At 42.6% G+C, this 20424-nt stretch overlaps 1 protein-coding gene and 1 long non-coding RNA gene across 2 annotated transcripts; one reads left to right on the top strand and one right to left on the bottom strand.

Annotated features, from left to right (window-relative positions):
* Positions 1-323: 323 nt before the first annotated feature.
* On the bottom strand, positions 324-8061 carry LOC135377762 (dual specificity protein phosphatase 3-like). The gene is made up of 5 exons (XM_064610419.1): positions 7961-8061; positions 7823-7894; positions 7493-7703; positions 4647-4870; positions 324-1341 (listed from the first exon to the last, which is right to left on the bottom strand). Exons 3-5 carry the CDS (start codon positions 7690-7692, stop codon positions 1145-1147), a joined length of 621 nt encoding a protein of 206 aa, XP_064466489.1. The 5' UTR covers positions 7693-7703; positions 7823-7894; positions 7961-8061; the 3' UTR covers positions 324-1144.
* On the top strand, positions 8062-14885 carry LOC135377763 (uncharacterized). Its single transcript, XR_010418187.1, has 2 exons — positions 8062-8182; positions 12538-14885. It is a non-coding gene; the product is annotated as an uncharacterized LOC135377763 (long non-coding RNA).
* Positions 14886-20424: the final 5539 nt, after the last annotated feature.

Here is a 20424-nt window from a genome sequence, read left to right as displayed (position 1 = left end):
GCTCTTTCCGTTGGAGAGGTTTGCGAGATTTTGGGCCTAGAATTTACTTTGGTGACTCTTACTTTAGTTTAATTTAATTAAACAAAGCAATTGACTAATAATTACCATTACATTAATTAATTAACGCATAATTAATTAATTAAACAATAACACCAAAACGTTTGGTTTTCAGACTTATTTGGCGCCTTTGCATAGCCTCTGTAGCTTTGGGTGGTCATTGGACGATGTTTCATGACATTGCGAAAGAGTACCTTGAGATGTAACCGAAAAAGCTTCAAGATCTTGAGATACCCAGAAGAAGTGAGACACAGCACTGGACGATATTTCTGGATAGACATTAACTTGTATTTCAAATACATATATTTATGCATTTACAACACAGTTTCCAAAGTTCTGTGTTAGTTATGATGACTTCGGATCACCCTGGTCCAGCAGTTTTATGGGAAATATCAGGTTAAACCCTGTTTTTGCTGATTTGAATCTGGGGTAAATATTGGGCCTCATGAACTACTGGCATCATGTCACCGCATACACACACCACCTCTTGTGCCCGCCATATTTCTTGCATCAGCAAGGAATGTGTAGCTTGTGACTTTCCGATCTTCGACATTTAATTTACTTACTATCAATCTACTGCAACTTAATGGACTGCCTTTTGCAGTGAATCTGCAGAGTCAGACCTAATTTGTACTGGTCAGAAGAGTGGTTTTTGCACACACACAGACATACTCGCCTGATCTGTTCCTGCTTAGCGTTTTGCTACTTCTCAGGCTACAAAGGAAGGGCACTCAAGGGAATTTGTTTTGAGAGTGTGGAGTCTATTCAGAATGCAGCAGTGATGGCCCTACACAGAATTCCAAAAGAGGGCCCTTCCAGAGCTTTCCAGCAGCAGTGCCAGACGTGTCTAGAGAGGAATATGTCTCAGACTAAAAGATCAAATTTTGACTACATGTAAAATTCGATTTTTAGCTGCATATTAGTCCTGGGACATTCTGAATAAACTGTGCATATATATAGCAATGAACATTCAGTACAACAAACTATTGGGAGTGCAGCTTTTGCAGGCAGGAGAAAGGGCTGATGTGGAGGCACACGGAGTGTCCAAGACACGGTCCAAAAAGCACATGGTCTGCCAAATGCGCTTCTAAACATCAAAGTGCCTTAGTTTTGTGTCCAGTTGGATGAGCTGGAGGAGAAAGCCATTATTGGGCCGTACGGCGCGGTGCATACGAAGTGTGCGTAAGGCATCGTCCACTGTCATGCCCTTCTTGATCATGAGGTAAGCAATGGTGATGGTTGCAGATCGAGACATGCCCATACGGCAGTGGACCAACACTTTACCTGCAAAGACAGAAGCTATTGTGACTCGTTTCTGTGCACTGGCATTATTCTCCAAGAAAGCAGGCAACGGTAAGCATTCATAAGAAACCCAGAACCTTTTCTCTAAGTACTGAGAGGAACAAGGCAATGTGTGGCGGTAACTGCGATGATGTTTAAGCTCATAGCGTAACACGTTTGTACGTAGAAGTAGAAGGGAAGTTAAACTATGTAGCTAACTATGTTTATGTTGCCCCTAATTGAACCTCTGTATGCAATAAGGGGATAAGTCAAACAATCCCAAACCGAGAAAAGGGACCTGATCTGATTGTCCGTCCCATTGCCACACATGCATTTCCCATTTCTTACCCTCCTGTAGCGGGCCAATAAATTGCAATACGGTCCTAACTTTTCTTTGCCAGATACATACTGGTATGTAGATGTCATTGCAGCAAAAATAGTAAAAAGGGGATAAGTCGACTTATCCCCTTATTGCATACAGAGGTTAAACTGTGGTCTGCATCGGCCAATTCTCGTTTATGTTTCTAACATTAAGCAGATTGGGCTATGTAATTGGGCTATTGTTATGTATTGATGTTTTACAGTGTTGTATGTTTAGACCTTTGTGCTCTCAGTTTTATGTTTTTTTAAAATGGGGGGGGGGGGAAGAAATCTGGCTTTAGATCAAGAGCTGTAAAGAAGGAAAAATTTGGCAATATTTGGTAGAAAATAGAAGGACTGCTTCTACATTTTATATTAACACAAGGTACCAAGAGGCTCTGCTGAATAAGCAGTGCTTAGCATCCTCCACTGCCTCTATATGTGGCTAAACTTGCACTTTGGAATGTTCTTTTTCAGAGTTTTTCGACTGAAAAACTGAACGGCGGCAATGCCCGCAACCAACCGCCCGTGTCGCTTTGCTGTCGCTACGGTACGGCCGCTAACTGGTTTGGAGAAACGTTGTCTGCTGCACAGAGAGAAATTGGAGATAAACAAAAAGAAAAAGGCAGGAAATGCCGACCCCGATTGGGGTGCGGTCGACCTGGGAACCGTAATGACATCACCGGTGATGTTTACGTCGTCCTCCTCCTCCTCATTTTTTCCCTGCAGAGTGAGCTGAGTGGGCACGCACGTTGATATTTGGGTGCATTTTTTATGCAAAAAATATTGCATACAGACATTTTCTTTCTTTTTTTGTATTAGTCATGAAATCAAGTCACATCCTTTCATAATGCATCAGAAACAGAAAATCTTTGAGATGACTTTCTGTGCTCCTTAACATGGACTTGGTGTGTTCATCAGCCTTTATTTTATTATTTAGCATTAAAAGACAGGTGGCCTGGCTCACTTGCAGTGATGGGAAGGAAGAACCAGGTACTCAAGTACTACTTAAGTGCTTTTGTCACACAGTTTCCTGTCCTGGTCCTGGTATACATGGTCAAAATGTCAGTGAGCCATAAGAGCTGGTAGTTTTAAATGAAAACCATTAATTAAAGCTATTCTGTTGTGCAGAGGTCAAAATTAGGGAACATGAAAATACACGTGTGCACACATGCACACATACAGGGACAGAGAGAGAATGAGATATTGTAAAAGTGGTTAATTTCACAGTCTTAATAATTCGCGAATTTGTGTGGAATCGTACGGAATCTGAAATCGCAGGATCGGGGAGTTCGGGGGTTTGCGACACTGCCTGCAGTAAACAACAAGAATTAGCTAGCCTCTACATGCCGGCTGGCTTATAGAGGCTCACTGTGAACTCCAATCCCACGACAATGACATACGTGCTGGCTTTGAAAGCAGGTATCTGCAATGCCAAGTGATACAGTATGTGAATAAACTACTGACGTTGAAGTGGCGTTTCAATATAGAAATGTTTGACAACAACAAATCTGTGAGAATAAAGGCTGCCAAGCTAGTCGATTTGTCTTTGCGGAACTTATATCATCGCGAATTCCAGCGCCCATACTTTTTCGTCCCGGCTACCTATGTTTCGCAGGAACCTTAATTTCGCGAAAAAAGTTTGATCGCGAAATTCGCGAAAATTAAGTCTTCGCAAAAATGTATACTTTTACAGTAGTTTAGCTTCACATAGTAATGCCACAGAAGAAAGGAAGTTCTGCACTGCAATTTCTATTCAACTTCTCTGTTGAAAAGCACTTGGTATGTCTGAAGATGGTCGTGATGACTCGGAAATGTGTAGTGTTTGTTTGCATGTTTTTTTCCCAAGAGTGGTCAAGCATTAAAGGAAAAAAGACCGAGAGACAGGGAATATGAATGACATGACAGAATCTGCACCCATTTCTTCTTATGGCTCTGACATACTAAATTCAGAATGTACTTGAGTACTTCAGTGTATTTTGTCTAGTGCTTTGCACTGTCCCTGAGGTATGCTCGCTGTATAGTACATTGCACTGTACTTCAAGTACAAATTACTTTATGTACTTTTCCCATCGCTGCTTATGGGCTGTGTCTAACAATGAAAATACTGGTCATGATTGCCGCCAACTTTGGATGTCAAGGATGGGTGATGAATGGCGTGAACTCAAGTTGTTTGGTTGCGGGTTCGCTCGCAGTGTTGTATGGACATCCGTACCACTGGTGGCGCCCGAAATGTTTGGAACTGGCTCTGATAGTTAGTCCATCAATTCTCACGAAGATATGTCAGCCACAGATGCGCTGGCAGAATCGGCCGATGCTGTATTTGTGTGCTCTCATGCAAATTTCTATCATCCCTTAACTATGTGATGCGCTCAGCAATGGTCATGGCAGTCCTATTCATAGTTCTGACGCATTTTCAAGGACATAACTCGATATTATTTAAATTGTGACCTGAAGAAAATACTTCCACACGGTGTTACACAACCTTAACACTGCACAATTAACCCGGTGGCATTTTATGTTAGCTGAGCAGCCCTTTCAAATGATACGTCGGTCAGCTGACCAGCGTACCATGCTCAGTTGCCTCGCTACTTAGTGCTGACGCGCGTGGCAACTCTTTGTTCCTTACAACTATTGTATGGTATGCGCATTATCGCTCTCTGTTTAATAGCCAAGGAATGTTGAACGATCAAAACGTTTGGTCACACCTCAACTGCCAAGTGGTACCTTGTACAGGTGTAGTTGTATGTGAAAAACTGGCAAAGTTACTGTGGAACGTAACAATGAAGTACCGTCAAGAAGGCATTTTTTTATTTGGTGGACCTTGTGTGACAATGGCTGGAACACTTGTTCCCTCAGTACTTGAGAGAAAAACTTAACTGCATTTTAAAAAAATGTACTGCTCTATCTATAACTTGATTCCTAGGTAACTAAGTCCTGTGCATTACCCTTTCTTTCTAAGCAGGACTCTATGAATTCTGCAGACTTGTCAAAATGAGCTGATATGTCTTCTTGGGGCATATCAATGAGACGTAACCCAAGGTACTCGATGTGATGACTAGCATAGAACTCTTTGGTGGTATCCACTTGGCCGAACTGGTAACCCTCTGCCGTATTTAACACGTGGGTAACGCCGAGGCCTCGAAGGTAATCCTTGTTTCTTGCTGCACCTCTGTACGAAGAAGAAGAGAACATTTGAGATGTTTTTCGGGTGGCACCCAAGTTGTTGTAACGTCTCGCCATTTCTTCAAGACAATGGGCAGAATATTCTGCAGAGGAATAGAAGAAGCCCTATTGAGCCTGTGCACGTAGTTGTGTCCATGCCTGTAGAACCCTTTAATTTGGCTACCACAGTTTTTGCGTACCGGATACAGGGCACATACTCGCAGGCAGTGGTTTATCCAGAATCGCAAGCAAGGGGGCTGCAAAAATCGGGGGGGGGGGGGGGGGGGGGGGGGGCATTATAGTAACCCCATTACAGCTCGGCATATCATCACTGACATGTGTCTAAAGCTTAAATAGCAAGGAAAGGGTGCACATTTTTTGAAACCTGACATTTACTCCACCCTTTTTTTTTATCTCGTTTCATTAGGAAATTTGCAACTGGGTGTGTATAGTTGGCAGTTCCAATATTTTCGTTTTCTTCTTCTACCTTTTTACTAGCATGAGATTTTTTTAAAGTACAGATGCAGCTATCACATACCATGGTTAGTGAGTAGGTCACACTCAAAAAGCTATGGTTTGCTCATGACGTTCGCATATCACCTGTGATGCTATCGCGCTGGTCCTGTTAGCTTAACCTGCCCTCTTATGTTGTGGCAGGTTGTAGAGATGTTGCACAGCACTCTCGAAAATCGTGTCCTTGATGGCTAATTGTAACCAGGCCCGCTGCTTTCATTAGAGCCTTGAATCTCCACTTTCCACGATGCTAAAAGGACGCACATTGAGTGCTATTGCAGCTATTTTTCATGTCAAAAAAGCTGCCTCTCTCTCGTGACAGCGGTTGCTTTTGCTTTACGACAAATGTGATGACTGGGGCATCTCCCGTTGTGTTCACAACTACCTCTTTTAAGAAACTCACTCGAGATACTGGGGTGTAGTTCAATAGGATTGTACAGCGCAGATGTGGTACTCTGCTGGTGTTTGGAGAGTTTGATGGCAAGCATTACACTCTGCCGTCACCGGCGATCTGTGCGTTAAGTGCTCCGTTCCGTATGGATTTCTGACGTAAAATTTCAGCCATCCGTTGTGTGAGTTTTGCTAGTGGAGTCTCGTTACTAGGGCCCAGAATTTTAGGCATTTGCCCATAAACGTGTATAAACACCTAAATGCGACATTTTCGGGGATGCCTACCCTTTTATCGACTATATTGAATTGTAGCCTTTTTGAACATCTTTAGTTGCCATAACAGCCTCTTTTTAGAGGTGCAAGTGCGACTGCACCTTTCAGGCTCGTGCTGAGTTCTGCATTTTGCTTTTTGTTTCTGCGTGTTTGCCCCTTTTGTTCTCTTTTTTGCGTTTGGTTTCCTTCAGTACCTTGGTTTGCTAGAAGGGGTTCATATATATTTGACCAAAGGTTTGCCCTTTCTTGGCCTTTCAAGATCATTGAGGGCGGAAAACTAAAGATATTATTCAATATAGCTTGCTTCTAGGCCGCCTCAGCACTCAAGCTGTACCGTAGCCTCTAAATGAGCACGTTTTCCTGCGTGGAGCATTCTGAAACACTATCAAAGCCAAAGAGCGTGCCAGATTAACGTGCCTATTTTTTACATTTCATTGCATATTTTTGTGTTTTTGAGGGCCTAAATGGCGGCCTATTTCCATCATTTTTAGTGTCTAAATTTCCGGGCCCTACTCGTTACCAAGAGCAGATCCGGACAATGCGCATCCTGCTGGACTGGGGAGAAGCCGTCGAGCACGATTTGGCGTGCACGAGCACGGAACGCACCGCTACAGTGCATTCCTGTCGGGAAAACACTGCATGGGTTAATTGTGTAAGGCTCGTTCATTCGGGAAATCTCGAATATTCAAAGATATTAAATCTATTCGAAAGTCACGAATATAGAAACATTGAATCAAATACTGAAAATACCCGATTCGTATTCGAAATGTCGAATATTTTCTCAGCCCTACAAATAATACATTCCTGCAAAAGAGAGGGAGGGAAAGAAAAGGAATGCAGCCTCAAAGTAAAAGATTTTCACTGATATGTACACTGGACATCTATATAGTTTGTAATGGAAACAAAATTTCCGAACAGTGCCATTGCTATGCATTGACAGAAAGTGCAAGGGAAAGGATGCTGTGCTATTTGTTTCTCATTGGCTTTGTATAGTTCACATGCCCCTGCCCCGGCTACTGGCGAGGCTGTTGCTTGTAAATACTTCCAAGTTTTGTTTGCAACTGAGGCAAATAATCGGCTGCCACATGACCCTCAGTTGCCTGATGCAGACAAAGTAAAATACTTGGCCGCATAGAAAGCCCCAAACCAAAATGGTAACCGCAGCCCTGGCTTATAGCCCAATTTTTTTCATGCGATGACGTTCGGACGACATCACTGTTGATGAAAGTGAAAGCGAAAGTTAGTCACAGTGAAATCACAGTTGACATAAGAGTAAATAAAACATGTACATGTTCTACAAAAGGTAGAGCGTTCACTGATTATGCGACAACAGAGATAATATAATACACAAACCTCCTGCCGTTATCGATCTGAGGTTTTGATCAAACACGGATAACACAATCACGGATGGCATCACACTCAGATGACTTAAGCGATTCGTGGTTATACTTACTCGTCTCCGACAAATATCCCTGGAAAAACTTCATCACAGTCTATTCCATACGAATACCGATCTGCAGGAGGCGTTTTCCTGCCGTACACATTTGACAGCAGAGCTACGCCAGGCAGAGGTCTGAGTTCGGGTTTCACTTCCACGAGAATTTGATGTAAACCTTTCATGACGCTGTGGCTACTTGGGGCGAAGCAAGTCATTGATGCCGGAACTAGAACACGTAATATATTAAATATAAACGATACTCAGTCAATTCGCGCAGCAGTGCGCTGCGTCAGCGCTCGGTTCTTGCCAAGGTTGCGGTGCAGATGTATTATTTTAGTTCCTTACCATTTTTGGCTCATCGAATGGCGTTATAGCTCAGTTGGTTTCACCAGTTGCATTGACAAAATTATAGAATTCCTGCATACAACAAAATCATGGCATTGGACAGTGGCAGCAAAACAAAATCTCACATTCCCATACAACCTTGCTATTGTTTTCCTTGGTTGCCCCCGTGAAGAGGGGAGGCGCTAGATCCTGAGGGGTATCATTCGTTGTGTTCGTACGCCTCGGCGGCGGTGGCTATGAATGTAGTGCCCTGGTCAGCGCATGAAGACATCGATTGTTCTCAGTCGTCGGTTTCGCGCTGTCGTGGGTTGACGTGTGTGTGTGTTGTGCTTCTTGTTTCATGCTAATTACCACATGGAGGTAAGTAATTTTAGTTCCTTGGTGTTTGTACTCCCGAATTTTTAGTGAAACATTCGCGACCTGTTTCAGCTGTGGTGAAATCAGTTAAATAAGTTCAATTTCGGTAGATTTGCAGGCAACAGTGCTGAATGATGCGACGATCAAATTTGGACAACCAAAAAAGTTTATCTGTTCTCATATAGTCTTCGATAGCTTATAAATAGCCTCATTGATGATTTAACGTGTGATACAGTTAGAATTTAGGGCTCAAAACTCCGCGGTCAAGCAGCAGTTACGAATGATACCCCTCAGGTTTTAAGCTCCGATCAAGTTACAACAACAGAACGACGTTTTCCTGTTCTTGTGCAGCTTTCGATAGCTTATACAAGCCTCAGTAAGTGACTTAACGTGTGATACAGTTAGAATTTAGGGCTCAAAACCCTGCAGTCAAGCAGCAGTTACGAATGATACCCCTCAGGTTTTAAGCTTCGACCAAATTACAGCAACCGAACGACGTTTTCCTGTTCTCGTGCAGCTTCGATAGCTTATACAAGCCTCAATGAGTGATTTAACGTGTGATACAGTTAGAATTTAGGGCTCAAAACCCTGCGGTCAAGCAGCAGTTACGAATGATACCCCTCAGGTTTTAAGCTCCGATCAAGTTACAACAACAGAACGACGTTTTCCTGTTCTTGTGCAGCTTTCGATAGCTTATACAAGCCTCAGTAAGTGACTTAACGTGTGATACAGTTAGAATTTAGGGCTCAAAACCCTGCAGTCAAGCAGCAGTTACGAATGATACCCCTCAGGTTTTAAGCTTCGACCAAATTACAGCAACCGAACGACGTTTTCCTGTTCTCGTGCAGCTTCGATAGCTTATACAAGCCTCAATGAGTGATTTAACGTGTGATACAGTTAGAATTTAGGGCTCAAAACCCTGCGGTCAAGCAGCAGTTACGAATGATACCCCTCAGGTTTTAAGCTCCGATCAAGTTACAACAACCGAACGACGTTTTCCTGTTCTCGTGCAGCTTTCGATAGCTTATAGAAGCATCAGTAAGTGATTTAATGTGTGATACAGTTGGAATTTAGGGCTCAAAACTCTGCTGTCAAGCAGCAGTTACGAATGATACCCCTCAGGTTTTAAGCTTCGGCCAAATTACAGCAACCGAACGACGTTTTCCTGTTCTCGTGCAGCTTCGATAGCTTATACAAGCCTCAATGAGTGATTTAACGTGTGATACAGTTAGAATTTAGGGCTCAAAACCCTGCGGTCAAGCAGCAGTTACGAATGATACCCCTCAGGTTTTAAGCTCCGATCAAGTTACAACAACCGAACGTCGTTTTCCTGTTCTCGTGCAGCTTTCGATAGCTTATAGAAGCATCAGTAAGTGATTTAATGTGTGATACAGTTAGAATTTAGGGCTCAAAACCCTGCGGTCAAGCAGCAGTTACGAATGATACCCCTCAGGTTTTAAGCTCCGATCAAGTTACAACAACAGAACGACGTTTTCCTGTTCTTGTGCAGCTTTCGATAGCTTATACAAGCCTCAGTAAGTGACTTAACGTGTGATACAGTTAGAATTTAGGGCTCAAAACCCTGCAGTCAAGCAGCAGTTACGAATGATACCCCTCAGGTTTTAAGCTTCGACCAAATTACAGCAACCGAACGACGTTTTCCTGTTCTCGTGCAGCTTCGATAGCTTATACAAGCCTCAATGAGTGATTTAACGTGTGATACAGTTAGAATTTAGGGCTCAAAACCCTGCGGTCAAGCAGCAGTTACGAATGATACCCCTCAGGTTTTAAGCTCCGATCAAGTTACAACAACCGAACGACGTTTTCCTGTTCTCGTGCAGCTTTCGATAGCTTATAGAAGCATCAGTAAGTGATTTAATGTGTGATACAGTTGGAATTTAGGGCTCAAAACTCTGCGGTCAAGCAGCAGTTACGAATGATACCCCTCAGGTTTTAAGCTTCGGCCAAATTACAGCAACCGAACGACGTTTTCCTGTTCTCGTGCAGCTTCGATAGCTTATACAAGCCTCAATGAGTGATTTAACGTGTGATACAGTTAGAATTTAGGGCTCAAAACCCTGCGGTCAAGCAGCAGTTACGAATGATACCCCTCAGGTTTTAAGCTCCGATCAAGTTACAACAACCGAACGTCGTTTTCCTGTTCTCGTGCAGCTTTCGATAGCTTATAGAAGCATCAGTAAGTGATTTAATGTGTGATACAGTTAGAATTTAGGGCTCAAAACCCTGCGGTCAAGCAGCAGTTACGAATGATACCCCTCAGGTTTTAAGCTCCGATCAAGTTACAACAACAGAACGACGTTTTCCTGTTCTTGTGCAGCTTTCGATAGCTTATACAAGCCTCAGTAAGTGACTTAACGTGTGATACAGTTAGAATTTAGGGCTCAAAACCCTGCAGCCAAGCAGCAGTTACGAATGATACCCCTCAGGTTTTAAGCTTCGACCAAATTACAGCAACCGAACGACGTTTTCCTGTTCTCGTGCAGCTTCGATAGCTTATACAAGCCTCAATGAGTGATTTAACGTGTGATACAGTTAGAATTTAGGGCTCAAAACCCTGCGGTCAAGCAGCAGTTACGAATGATACCCCTCAGGTTTTAAGCTCCGATCAAGTTACAACAACAGAACGACGTTTTCCTGTTCTTGTGCAGCTTTCGATAGCTTATACAAGCCTCAGTAAGTGACTTAACGTGTGATACAGTTAGAATTTAGGGCTCAAAACCCTGCAGTCAAGCAGCAGTTACGAATGATACCCCTCAGGTTTTAAGCTTCGACCAAATTACAGCAACCGAACGACGTTTTCCTGTTCTCGTGCAGCTTCGATAGCTTATACAAGCCTCAATGAGTGATTTAACGTGTGATACAGTTAGAATTTAGGGCTCAAAACCCTGCAGTCAAGCAGCAGTTACGAATGATACCCCTCAGGTTTTAAGCTTCGACCAAATTACAGCAACCGAACGACGTTTTCCTGTTCTCGTGCAGCTTCGATAGCTTATACAAGCCTCAATGAGTGATTTAACGTGTGATACAGTTAGAATTTAGGGCTCAAAACCCTGCAGTCAAGCAGCAGTTACGAATGATACCCCTCAGGTTTTAAGCTTCGACCAAATTACAGCAACCGAACGACGTTTTCCTGTTCTCGTGCAGCTTCGATAGCTTATACAAGCCTCAATGAGTGATTTAACGTGTGATACAGTTAGAATTTAGGGCTCAAAACCCTGCGGTCAAGCAGCAGTTACGAATGATACCCCTCAGGTTTTAAGCTCCGATCAAGTTACAACAACAGAACGACGTTTTCCTGTTCTCGTGCAGCTTTCGATAGCTTATAGAAGCATCAGTAAGTGATTTAATGTGTGATACAGTTGGAATTTAGGGCTCAAAACTCTGCGGTCAAGCAGCAGTTACGAATGATACCCCTCAGGTTTTAAGCTTCGGCCAAATTACAGCAACCGAACGACGTTTTCCTGTTCTCGTGCAGCTTCGATAGCTTATACAAGCCTCAATGAGTGATTTAACGTGTGATACAGTTAGAATTTAGGGCTCAAAACCCTGCGGTCAAGCAGCAGTTACGAATGATACCCCTCAGGTTTTAAGCTCCGATCAAGTTACAACAACCGAACGTCGTTTTCCTGTTCTCGTGCAGCTTTCGATAGCTTATAGAAGCATCAGTAAGTGATTTAATGTGTGATACAGTTAGAATTTAGGGCTCAAAACCCTGCGGTCAAGCAGCAGTTACAAATGATACCCCTCAGGTTTTAAGCTCCGATCAAGTTACAACAACAGAACGACGTTTTCCTGTTCTTGTGCAGCTTTCGATAGCTTATACAAGCCTCAGTAAGTGACTTAACGTGTGATACAGTTAGAATTTAGGGCTCAAAACCCTGCAGTCAAGCAGCAGTTACGAATGATACCCCTCAGGTTTTAAGCTTCGACCAAATTACAGCAACCGAACGACGTTTTCCTGTTCTCGTGCAGCTTCGATAGCTTATACAAGCCTCAATGAGTGATTTAACGTGTGATACAGTTAGAATTTAGGGCTCAAAACCCTGCGGTCAAGCAGCAGTTACGAATGATACCCCTCAGGTTTTAAGCCCCGATCCGATTTGAACAATCAAACAATATTCTTCTTTTCTCATATGGCCTTTGATAGCTTACAAATGCCACAGTGAGTGATCAGATGGTTTAATTTTCAAAAATTATAGAGGATTTTATAAATGACATTGCCAAAACCTAAGGCTTGCAAATGATAATTACGGAGAGTGAAATGCTATCCAGCATGTTAAAAGCTGCAATCTTGAAGCTTTTTGTTGCCTAAATGCATTTCTTTCTGTTGTTTCCAGGTGGAACCCCTGTAGCTGACCAAAAAGGCCAGGACTGTCAGATGCCATATATGAATTGGGTATGGGATAGAGAGAAATATTGAGATTCTATTGGAGAATTTGCATACCCCTGCTTATGCTACTCCTCACTAGGCCAACCAAAGCAGGCACCCAATTGTTCTCGTGCTGAGCTGACGGATTCGTAACCGTCATTCTTTACTTATAATTCTCAGTAATTGCACACTACTCACAATTATGTTTTACTTTCAGTTCAAGTTCTTCAAACAGAGCTGACCCAACAGAAGGCCTCTGGTGGCACACTGTAATCAAGTGCGCCACTCCCACAGGATTATTGCATTGGCCTTTTGCATTCATGCCTGAATGCTGTCCAGGGCATCCCACAGGCACCAGCTGCGTGACGATGCCCCACCCCACAGATTGTCTTATGCCAACAGCGTGCTCCCGTAGGGAACTATAGACACTAGAAGATGGACTGTGGACATGCTAAGGAATTCTTCAGTAGCTTCATGGTGCACTGGACGAAGTAAACAAACGGCCCTTATCAGGGCCACCATATGTCTGCCACAATGGCTAGCGTTCTGCTGGTAGAAGAAACCCTGACGGTGATAGAAGATCACTGAACTAACCATAATTCAAGCATGATGGCTACAACAGTGCTGATAGAAAACAATCATTGCAGTTGCAAATGCCATACATTTCACTAAGCACTGTATTTTTGATGACAGTAATATTTAGAGTTGAAGGAGTCATGTTCTGCCAGTTTTTGGATGGTCAAAGTATGCATCACAGAACATATTGCTAAAGTGAACAGTATGTGGAACCGACTATAACTCCTGTTATTCATTCGCACAGAAAATATGAAGCAGAAAATGTCGAGGTTGTTGTGAGAGACCTGTACTATGTCTGTTCTATGTCTTTTGCAAAAGCTATCACCGTTTCTCAACAAAAGTGAGGTGGAGAATGTACTGGACGCCTCCATTTTTCCCCTTTCTCTCCGTACTGTAAAGGTAGTTCTTTTTGTGTAGTCCAATAATACGAGAATTTGAAAAAAGGTCTTTGGGTGTACTTGACATAATTGTGTGCCAGTCTATATCATTGAACCCCCGTGGCACTGAGGACAAAACTTTACCTAGACAGTATATTTGGGTCCTAAGAACGCCATTGGAGCCACAGGGCATATTGACTTTACACCACATCATGCAGGGCCACAAGGAAAAGAAACGATTGTAGTTACCATAAAACTTTGGTATATCATACATAACATTGTACACAAAAACAGGACCGACATAGTTATTGTGGAGCCGGATAGTGGATAACACCAAAAATTAATGGGCTTACTAGGCTAACGCCAATAAATGGGCGGCCTTCCAAATAGAGTGCTGAAGGTATGAAAAACTATTCGACCTTCACAAAGGCTTAGGAGAATGTTCAGTAGCACTCCAAATTATCCATTTACTTACTGTATTGCTGCCTTAGCTCACAGTTGGAAAAATAAGTATAGAAAATCAAAGAGAAAGAGCTAGCTGGCATATTCACAGTGGGTTATGGCTGCGGGTTTGCTATGTTGTGTTTAATGAGAAGTGCAGAAATTTGGGCTAGTTGGTACACAACTGCGAAAGGGAGAGTATACAGACGGGACAATGGAGGGACAGAGCTGCTTACAACTAAACTATAATGATAAGAAACCCGACGCAGTCATGTGCGCAGGTGCACTGCTATCCCACCATGTCAAAACAACGAGTACAGTGCTAGACAAATGTTAGAGAACACGCTCCGGCGCATTCCTTCCTCAGAGTGACAGCAAATGGGACCGTACAGACTTAGACATGTGCGTATAGGTAGCCCAGTCACCTGTATGCAAGTCCGTACGATACCATTCGCTGCCAGCTTGTCACTCGGAGGGAGGAGTGTGCCAGAGCATGTTCCATAAACTTTTGTCCAGCACTTTACAAGTATAAAACTGATTAACAATGTAGAGTGGACTAGTTGGTATGACATCTTAGACTATGGAGCTACAGCAGACAAGGACAATACACCACTCCATAATCCACTGGTTTATTTCTGGAAAAGGAAGGTTGAGCGTTGGGATTGGGGGTTTTGAGACGAACTGATTAGAAAGGAACTTTACACCTAGTGGTGATCTTTTCCTGCTGTCCTTGTCCGCCATAGCTCCGTAGTCGAAGTCTGTACAAGTATGTCAGACAAGACCCTCAAAATGACATTTTTAGGCATGTGCAAACAAAACCACCGTAATGATAAGGGGTGACACAAGTGAAAAAAATGCCTATGATTTGAATAAAAATTCAAGTTTCTTATCCACCAGACAAATAGAAGCTTCAGTAGTACAACTGGAAGAGCCACTTCTTATTTCAGCCACCTCGACTACCTGTCTTTCGAACTGACAGTTTGCTTTTCTTTTTGGCTGAGTTCTTTCAAAAGCCGGGTTTTAATGTCACTATTTGATATAGTATAAGAATTAGGATGGACAGAAGATCGACTCAATCCTCGCATTAGCTACGGTGTGCTAGTGTACCATACCGCACGCGAATACCGGGTTGCCGTGTCCGTAATTTTGTGAGGTTCGAGAGCCACAAGAACTGCTCGCATGCAGTGTATTCTACCTAACATGGACAGCGCAGCAGCAGTACTGGGGCCAGGCTGAAAACAATGCCTGAAAATCTGTTCTCCTAATTCGTCTTTAAATTTCGAGAGGGTAGCTTCGTTCTCTTTGGTGGCCAAGAGGCCGCGTGTTTGAGATCCCTGTAGATAGGGCAATCGCTTTCGAAACTAAACAACAAGGATCAGAAACATAACGCTGTCCTATATCTGCGCAAAAGCACCATAGCTCATGCACAAAGCAAGTCTTCCAAAGACATGAACGGGGTTTTCCGGGGAACCACCACCGTGGGAAAACAAACACAAGTGCAGGTGGTAAATGTGAATCACGTGTCGCCCCCAAGATTCTTCTAGAATTTCTTTGACAGATGTTCAAAATTTAGTTTGCAGTTTATTGAGTTTATATACGTATATCCAACACCGCAGGTCCCGTGATTTCTGTCCTTTTTTTCTTTCTTTCTTTTGTTTATGATTCATTTACTACAGCAATTCACATATAACATCGACTTGGTGAAAGTACACTTTATGTAGTAATTGTAATTTTTAATGCTTTTCATATCTTAGGGTTCCTCTTTGTTCGGTTTTTCGATAGTTCTGTCTTCCGACTTTCCAGCTTTCTGATAGTTCGGTCTCATGATTTTCGGCATTATATGATTGCCACTGGTCTTGGGCCCCGGATCCCGACAGCCTCGAAATACCCTTATCTCGTGACCACTTCTCCTTCCAACTGGTTACATAAAGTGAAGTGTCCATAACCAAAGTATATTGATATGCAGATTAAGTAGAAAGGAAGAGGGGCAGATAAAAATGACAAAAACATAAGAGAAGGCGACAAATTGTCTTCGATCAAGGATACTTCTTTATTGATACTAAGGTCACAAAATGATCACGATGATCGGGTATGTTTAGGGTAAATCGTGCAACACAGTCTCCAAAAAAATGACAAAAATATATACACAGTACCGAGAGGATAGAGAGGTAGCAAGCGAGCTGGTGGTATAGATCCATAACACAGACAAGGTTTTCGTTTTTTGTCCCCCAGTCTCGGGTTTTTAATTTAGAGATAACCATATATAAAGTAATTCAACCTCTGTATGCAATAAGCAAGCCATGCATGTAATGCAATCCCCTTTCGTGTATTTTTGCTGCAATGACGTCCACATACCAACATGTACCTGCCATAGAAAATTTAGGACCGTATTGCAATTTATTGACCTGTTACAGGAGGGTAAGAAACGAGAAATGTATGTGTGTTAATAGGATGGGCAGCCAGGTCTTGCCCCTTTTCTACACACGTTCTTCCTAACTAACACGACTGTGTCGGCAGTGGTACTGAGCGTTGTAATCGAAAAGAAATAAGAAGAAAAAAACGTGAGCACTAAGCTAATAAGTCATATTATGCTGGTCACCTACGATATATTTTCAAGATTGTGCTCGTTTAGCAGCACGATACGCTCGACCTAGACTGCTCTGCAACGCACAGGTGACTTCACCCTACCTGGTTCTTCAGCAATCAAAGTACGACTTGTGAAAGCTGCTTGTATTTGCGCGATAACCCTGTGTGCATGCGGTGTTACATTGGAAAATGATGTATCATGCTCACGGACAATTTCTGCTAACTCACAGACCCAAAAAACACAAACATATATGTTACACATTTTCCATTGCATTAGTCGAGGTAACCCGGCTGCAATTACTTTACCAAATACTCGAAGTTTTTTCGGTTTGGGATTTTTCGACTTATCCCCTTCTTGCATACAGGGGTTCAATCGTCAACTGAAGGGAAACTAAACTAACACTCTACCGAACGCTAATTCTTCCTAAATTAGAGTATGCCGCTTCGGTGTGGGATCCAGGGCAACAGTCACTCATTCACCAACTGGAAATGGTTCAGAACCGTGCTGCACGGTTTATTCTCGGAAATTATAGTCGTACAGCCAGTGTCACTGCGATGAAATCAGCTTTTAACCTACCTTCCTTGACTGTTCGCCGCCAGTTTGCTCGACTCTGTCTGTTCCATAAGATATATTACTACAACGAAACGCTAAAACTCCATTTAATTGCACATCCATCATACGTCTCATCAAGGCTTGATCATCGCCAGAAAGTTGGTGTCCCATCCTGCACTACTAAAACGTGTTTTGACTCATTTTTACCTAAAACCTCACTGGAATGGAATCATCTCCCGGGTCACCTTACCTCCATCACTGACGGTAGACAGTTCAGAAAACTGCTTCACGACCACTTGAATGCAGCGTAAGATTATTTAAGCTTTACATATACTAATCTGATTGTCCACCAGTGATACTATCTATGCTCGTGTTTTTGGTTCGTTGTGTTTTTTTATTATTTTTTATTATTATTATTTTTATTGTATTCCACATGCATCACATAAATGTAAATAAATAAATAAATAAACTATATACATGCCATCAGCACAAAGCTTGCCTGTCTGTATTTAAAAGAAACACACGGGGCACCAAATTTATGAACGAATCTGTTAGCAGTAAGCAGAACAATGTGCTTCCCATGGAGAAAAACGACATTCCTATACCTAAACGTTGTTCGGCCTAGTTGGGCCGAGCTTGCGAAAAAGAGGGTTCGGCCAAGCTTTGATTGACATCGGCCTTACTCGGGCCAACTGAATACCGCCAACTTTGGGCCAGTATGTGACAAACCGTCCTAACAAACACGGGGACCAGTATGCAATGCCGTTGGGGCCATTGTAGAACCAATCTTGGTTTCTAGTCGGGCATTAGTTGGCTAGATAGCATCCCATGAGGCACCAGCAATGATGGGCCAAGTATGGTCCAAATCTAATAAGATTCTCAACCAAGCATGGTTATGAGGTATCCCATGCAGCTTCTGCACCCCTCTACGCGATGTTCTATTCTATGACACCAGTGTGCCTTACAACTGTATCTGGCAGGTGTGTATATTGCAAAAATCAAATCCAAAGGTTGAAAGTGCTGCTGCTGGTCGAGTGTGGCCTGTCTTAACATCGTTTTGCCGCTATTGGAATAGATATGTATACGTACCAACCTGCTCGATAGCTGTTATTGTCAAAGGTTATACACATTACAAACGAGTAGGAAATGGAAATTCCTACTCGTTTAAGTAATGCTCTCCGTCTCATTATGGCTCAATGTATGAAGCTGGTTTTCACCTTGTCTGAAAATAAGTTTGCAAGCTGAAGAAAAAATGTAGAAATGGACTTGTGTACATCGAATTGAATGACATAGACTAGCATCGTTGCTTTGTTGTTTCGAGCAGCAGCTGCTGTTTGGGGCTTGGGGTTTACCCCCCCCCCCCCCCTTCCCAAATTGTAAGTTCGGTTAGTGCATTTGGAAGAGATGATAATGAAATCCCCCTCACCCATGTAAAGTCCCCATAGAACTCCTCCAGAAATATTTTTGGACTAGGCCACTGCTTTGAGCCCAACGCAGTTTACGAACTGCCTTCGCAGGTGACATTATGACGACGTCAGCCCAAGTTGAAGCGACTTGTGCAACCAAATACCGATCTCCGGCAGATTTTCGGCAATTTGCACTTTGACTTTTTGTCTAGCTGGACACAACGCTATTGAAAGATGTAACATTCCCATGTAGCATTCCTTTCCTTGCTTTTTTTTTTTCTCAATAAACATATCCCCCCCTCCCTTGAGTTTGAAGAACCCAGAAGACGACGAGGACGATACAAGACTCAAATACGAACTAAAAAAATGTTATAGAGTACATCAGTTCTCTTGCACTATATTAATTTGTTCATACATGATCATTGTTTTCAATATAGTAGTGTGGTATTGCAGCGAAATTGTAAAAGCTCCTCGTGACATATTGCACCCGGACTATTTCCACACGCATAGGTGTCAACTTGTATTCTTCGAAATCTGAAATATTCCTCATATTTTCTTGATATCTTTACATTTTTACTGCAGGACCGGTTCCCAAGCGTAGGAAAGTGTACAGTTTGGTTGAAGATGCCAGAAAATTGTAATTGCGGGAAGAATCAGATAATGACAATAATTGTTTCAATATGTATATTTTTCCTTTTATTAAATCGGTTAGACGTTCGGCGTCGTGGTGTGTATCTCTCTCTTTCTTTGTGCTGTTTTTACACCGTACCATCTACCCCAAGTGTCTGCGTTAGTTTGGTTACATTTGTAAATTTGAAACTTATTCATCTCTAACTAACTGTCATTCATCTCTCAGGCTAACCTGGCACGATATACGTTCAGTGAATAGCAGCAGGATGCTCTTAAGTTGACCACCTGGCCATGTTTTCTATCAAATTCCCCAAATTTCTGGATTCTGCAGAGGATTTGACAAACCCGGATTTGAAATGGGATTTGATTTGGCATGAAAAAAGGCAAATAAGCAAGAAAGATGCTTTCACTTTGTTTTCCATAATTTTAAACGGGCATAGTACTCGAGTACAGTACGCGATCCGCCCGAAATGTTTTAAATGCAGGAACTAGAGAGGGTTCAGGATATTGCGGTTAGATGAGTTGCATGGATGTTAGTATAAGCGAGATAAAGTCCAGATTAGGTTGGGATAGTTTGTCGACAAGGAAACAACAGTTACGTTTGCAATTTTTAGATAAGGTTACTACTAATAAAATTAGTATGACAAAGGAACCTCCTCTAATTACTTGGAACCTCCATCGTACATCTCATCGAGATTGATCATCACAGGAAAATTTAGCCCAACGGATGTATAGAGCTAATTTGTTCGGGACCTGAGTACGTGTTGTTTTATATACATGTGTACCCGGGTACCCAGGAGGTACCCGGGTTCGAATCCCGGTGCCGGCTGTGCTGTCTGGGGTTTTTCCTGGGTTTTCCTCAGTCGCTTTGAGACATATGTCGGCACAGTTCCCCTAGAAGTCGGCCCAGGACGCACATTTCCCCAGGGCGTCAGTCGTGACGTTGCCCACATACGTGAGGCCGACAACGGCAAGCCCTTTCAACATCACCACCACCACATATACATGTGTGCTTTTCAGTTTTTCTTTGCTGTACTTATTGCTTACTTTTATTTGTATGTATCCACGCCACAGTAATGTCGTAAGGCGTTGTTGCGTAATAGCAGAAATAAATAAATACAGAAAAACCTGTAATTCTGGATACATATAATGATTTCATTTGCTTCTCGAAAAAGAGTTGACTTTAACCCAATTTGTTTCACCAAATTCATATCACTGGCGTGAGGTCCCTCATGATGACCCATGAGAAACATAGCGGTGATGCACAGTACCCCTGACAAATTACA

The sequence above is a fragment of the Ornithodoros turicata genome, chromosome 1, assembly GCF_037126465.1.
Source record: "Ornithodoros turicata isolate Travis chromosome 1, ASM3712646v1, whole genome shotgun sequence".
Taxonomy (NCBI): Eukaryota; Metazoa; Arthropoda; class Arachnida; order Ixodida; family Argasidae; genus Ornithodoros; species Ornithodoros turicata.
This window is presented reverse-complemented; position numbering and strand designations above follow the sequence as displayed.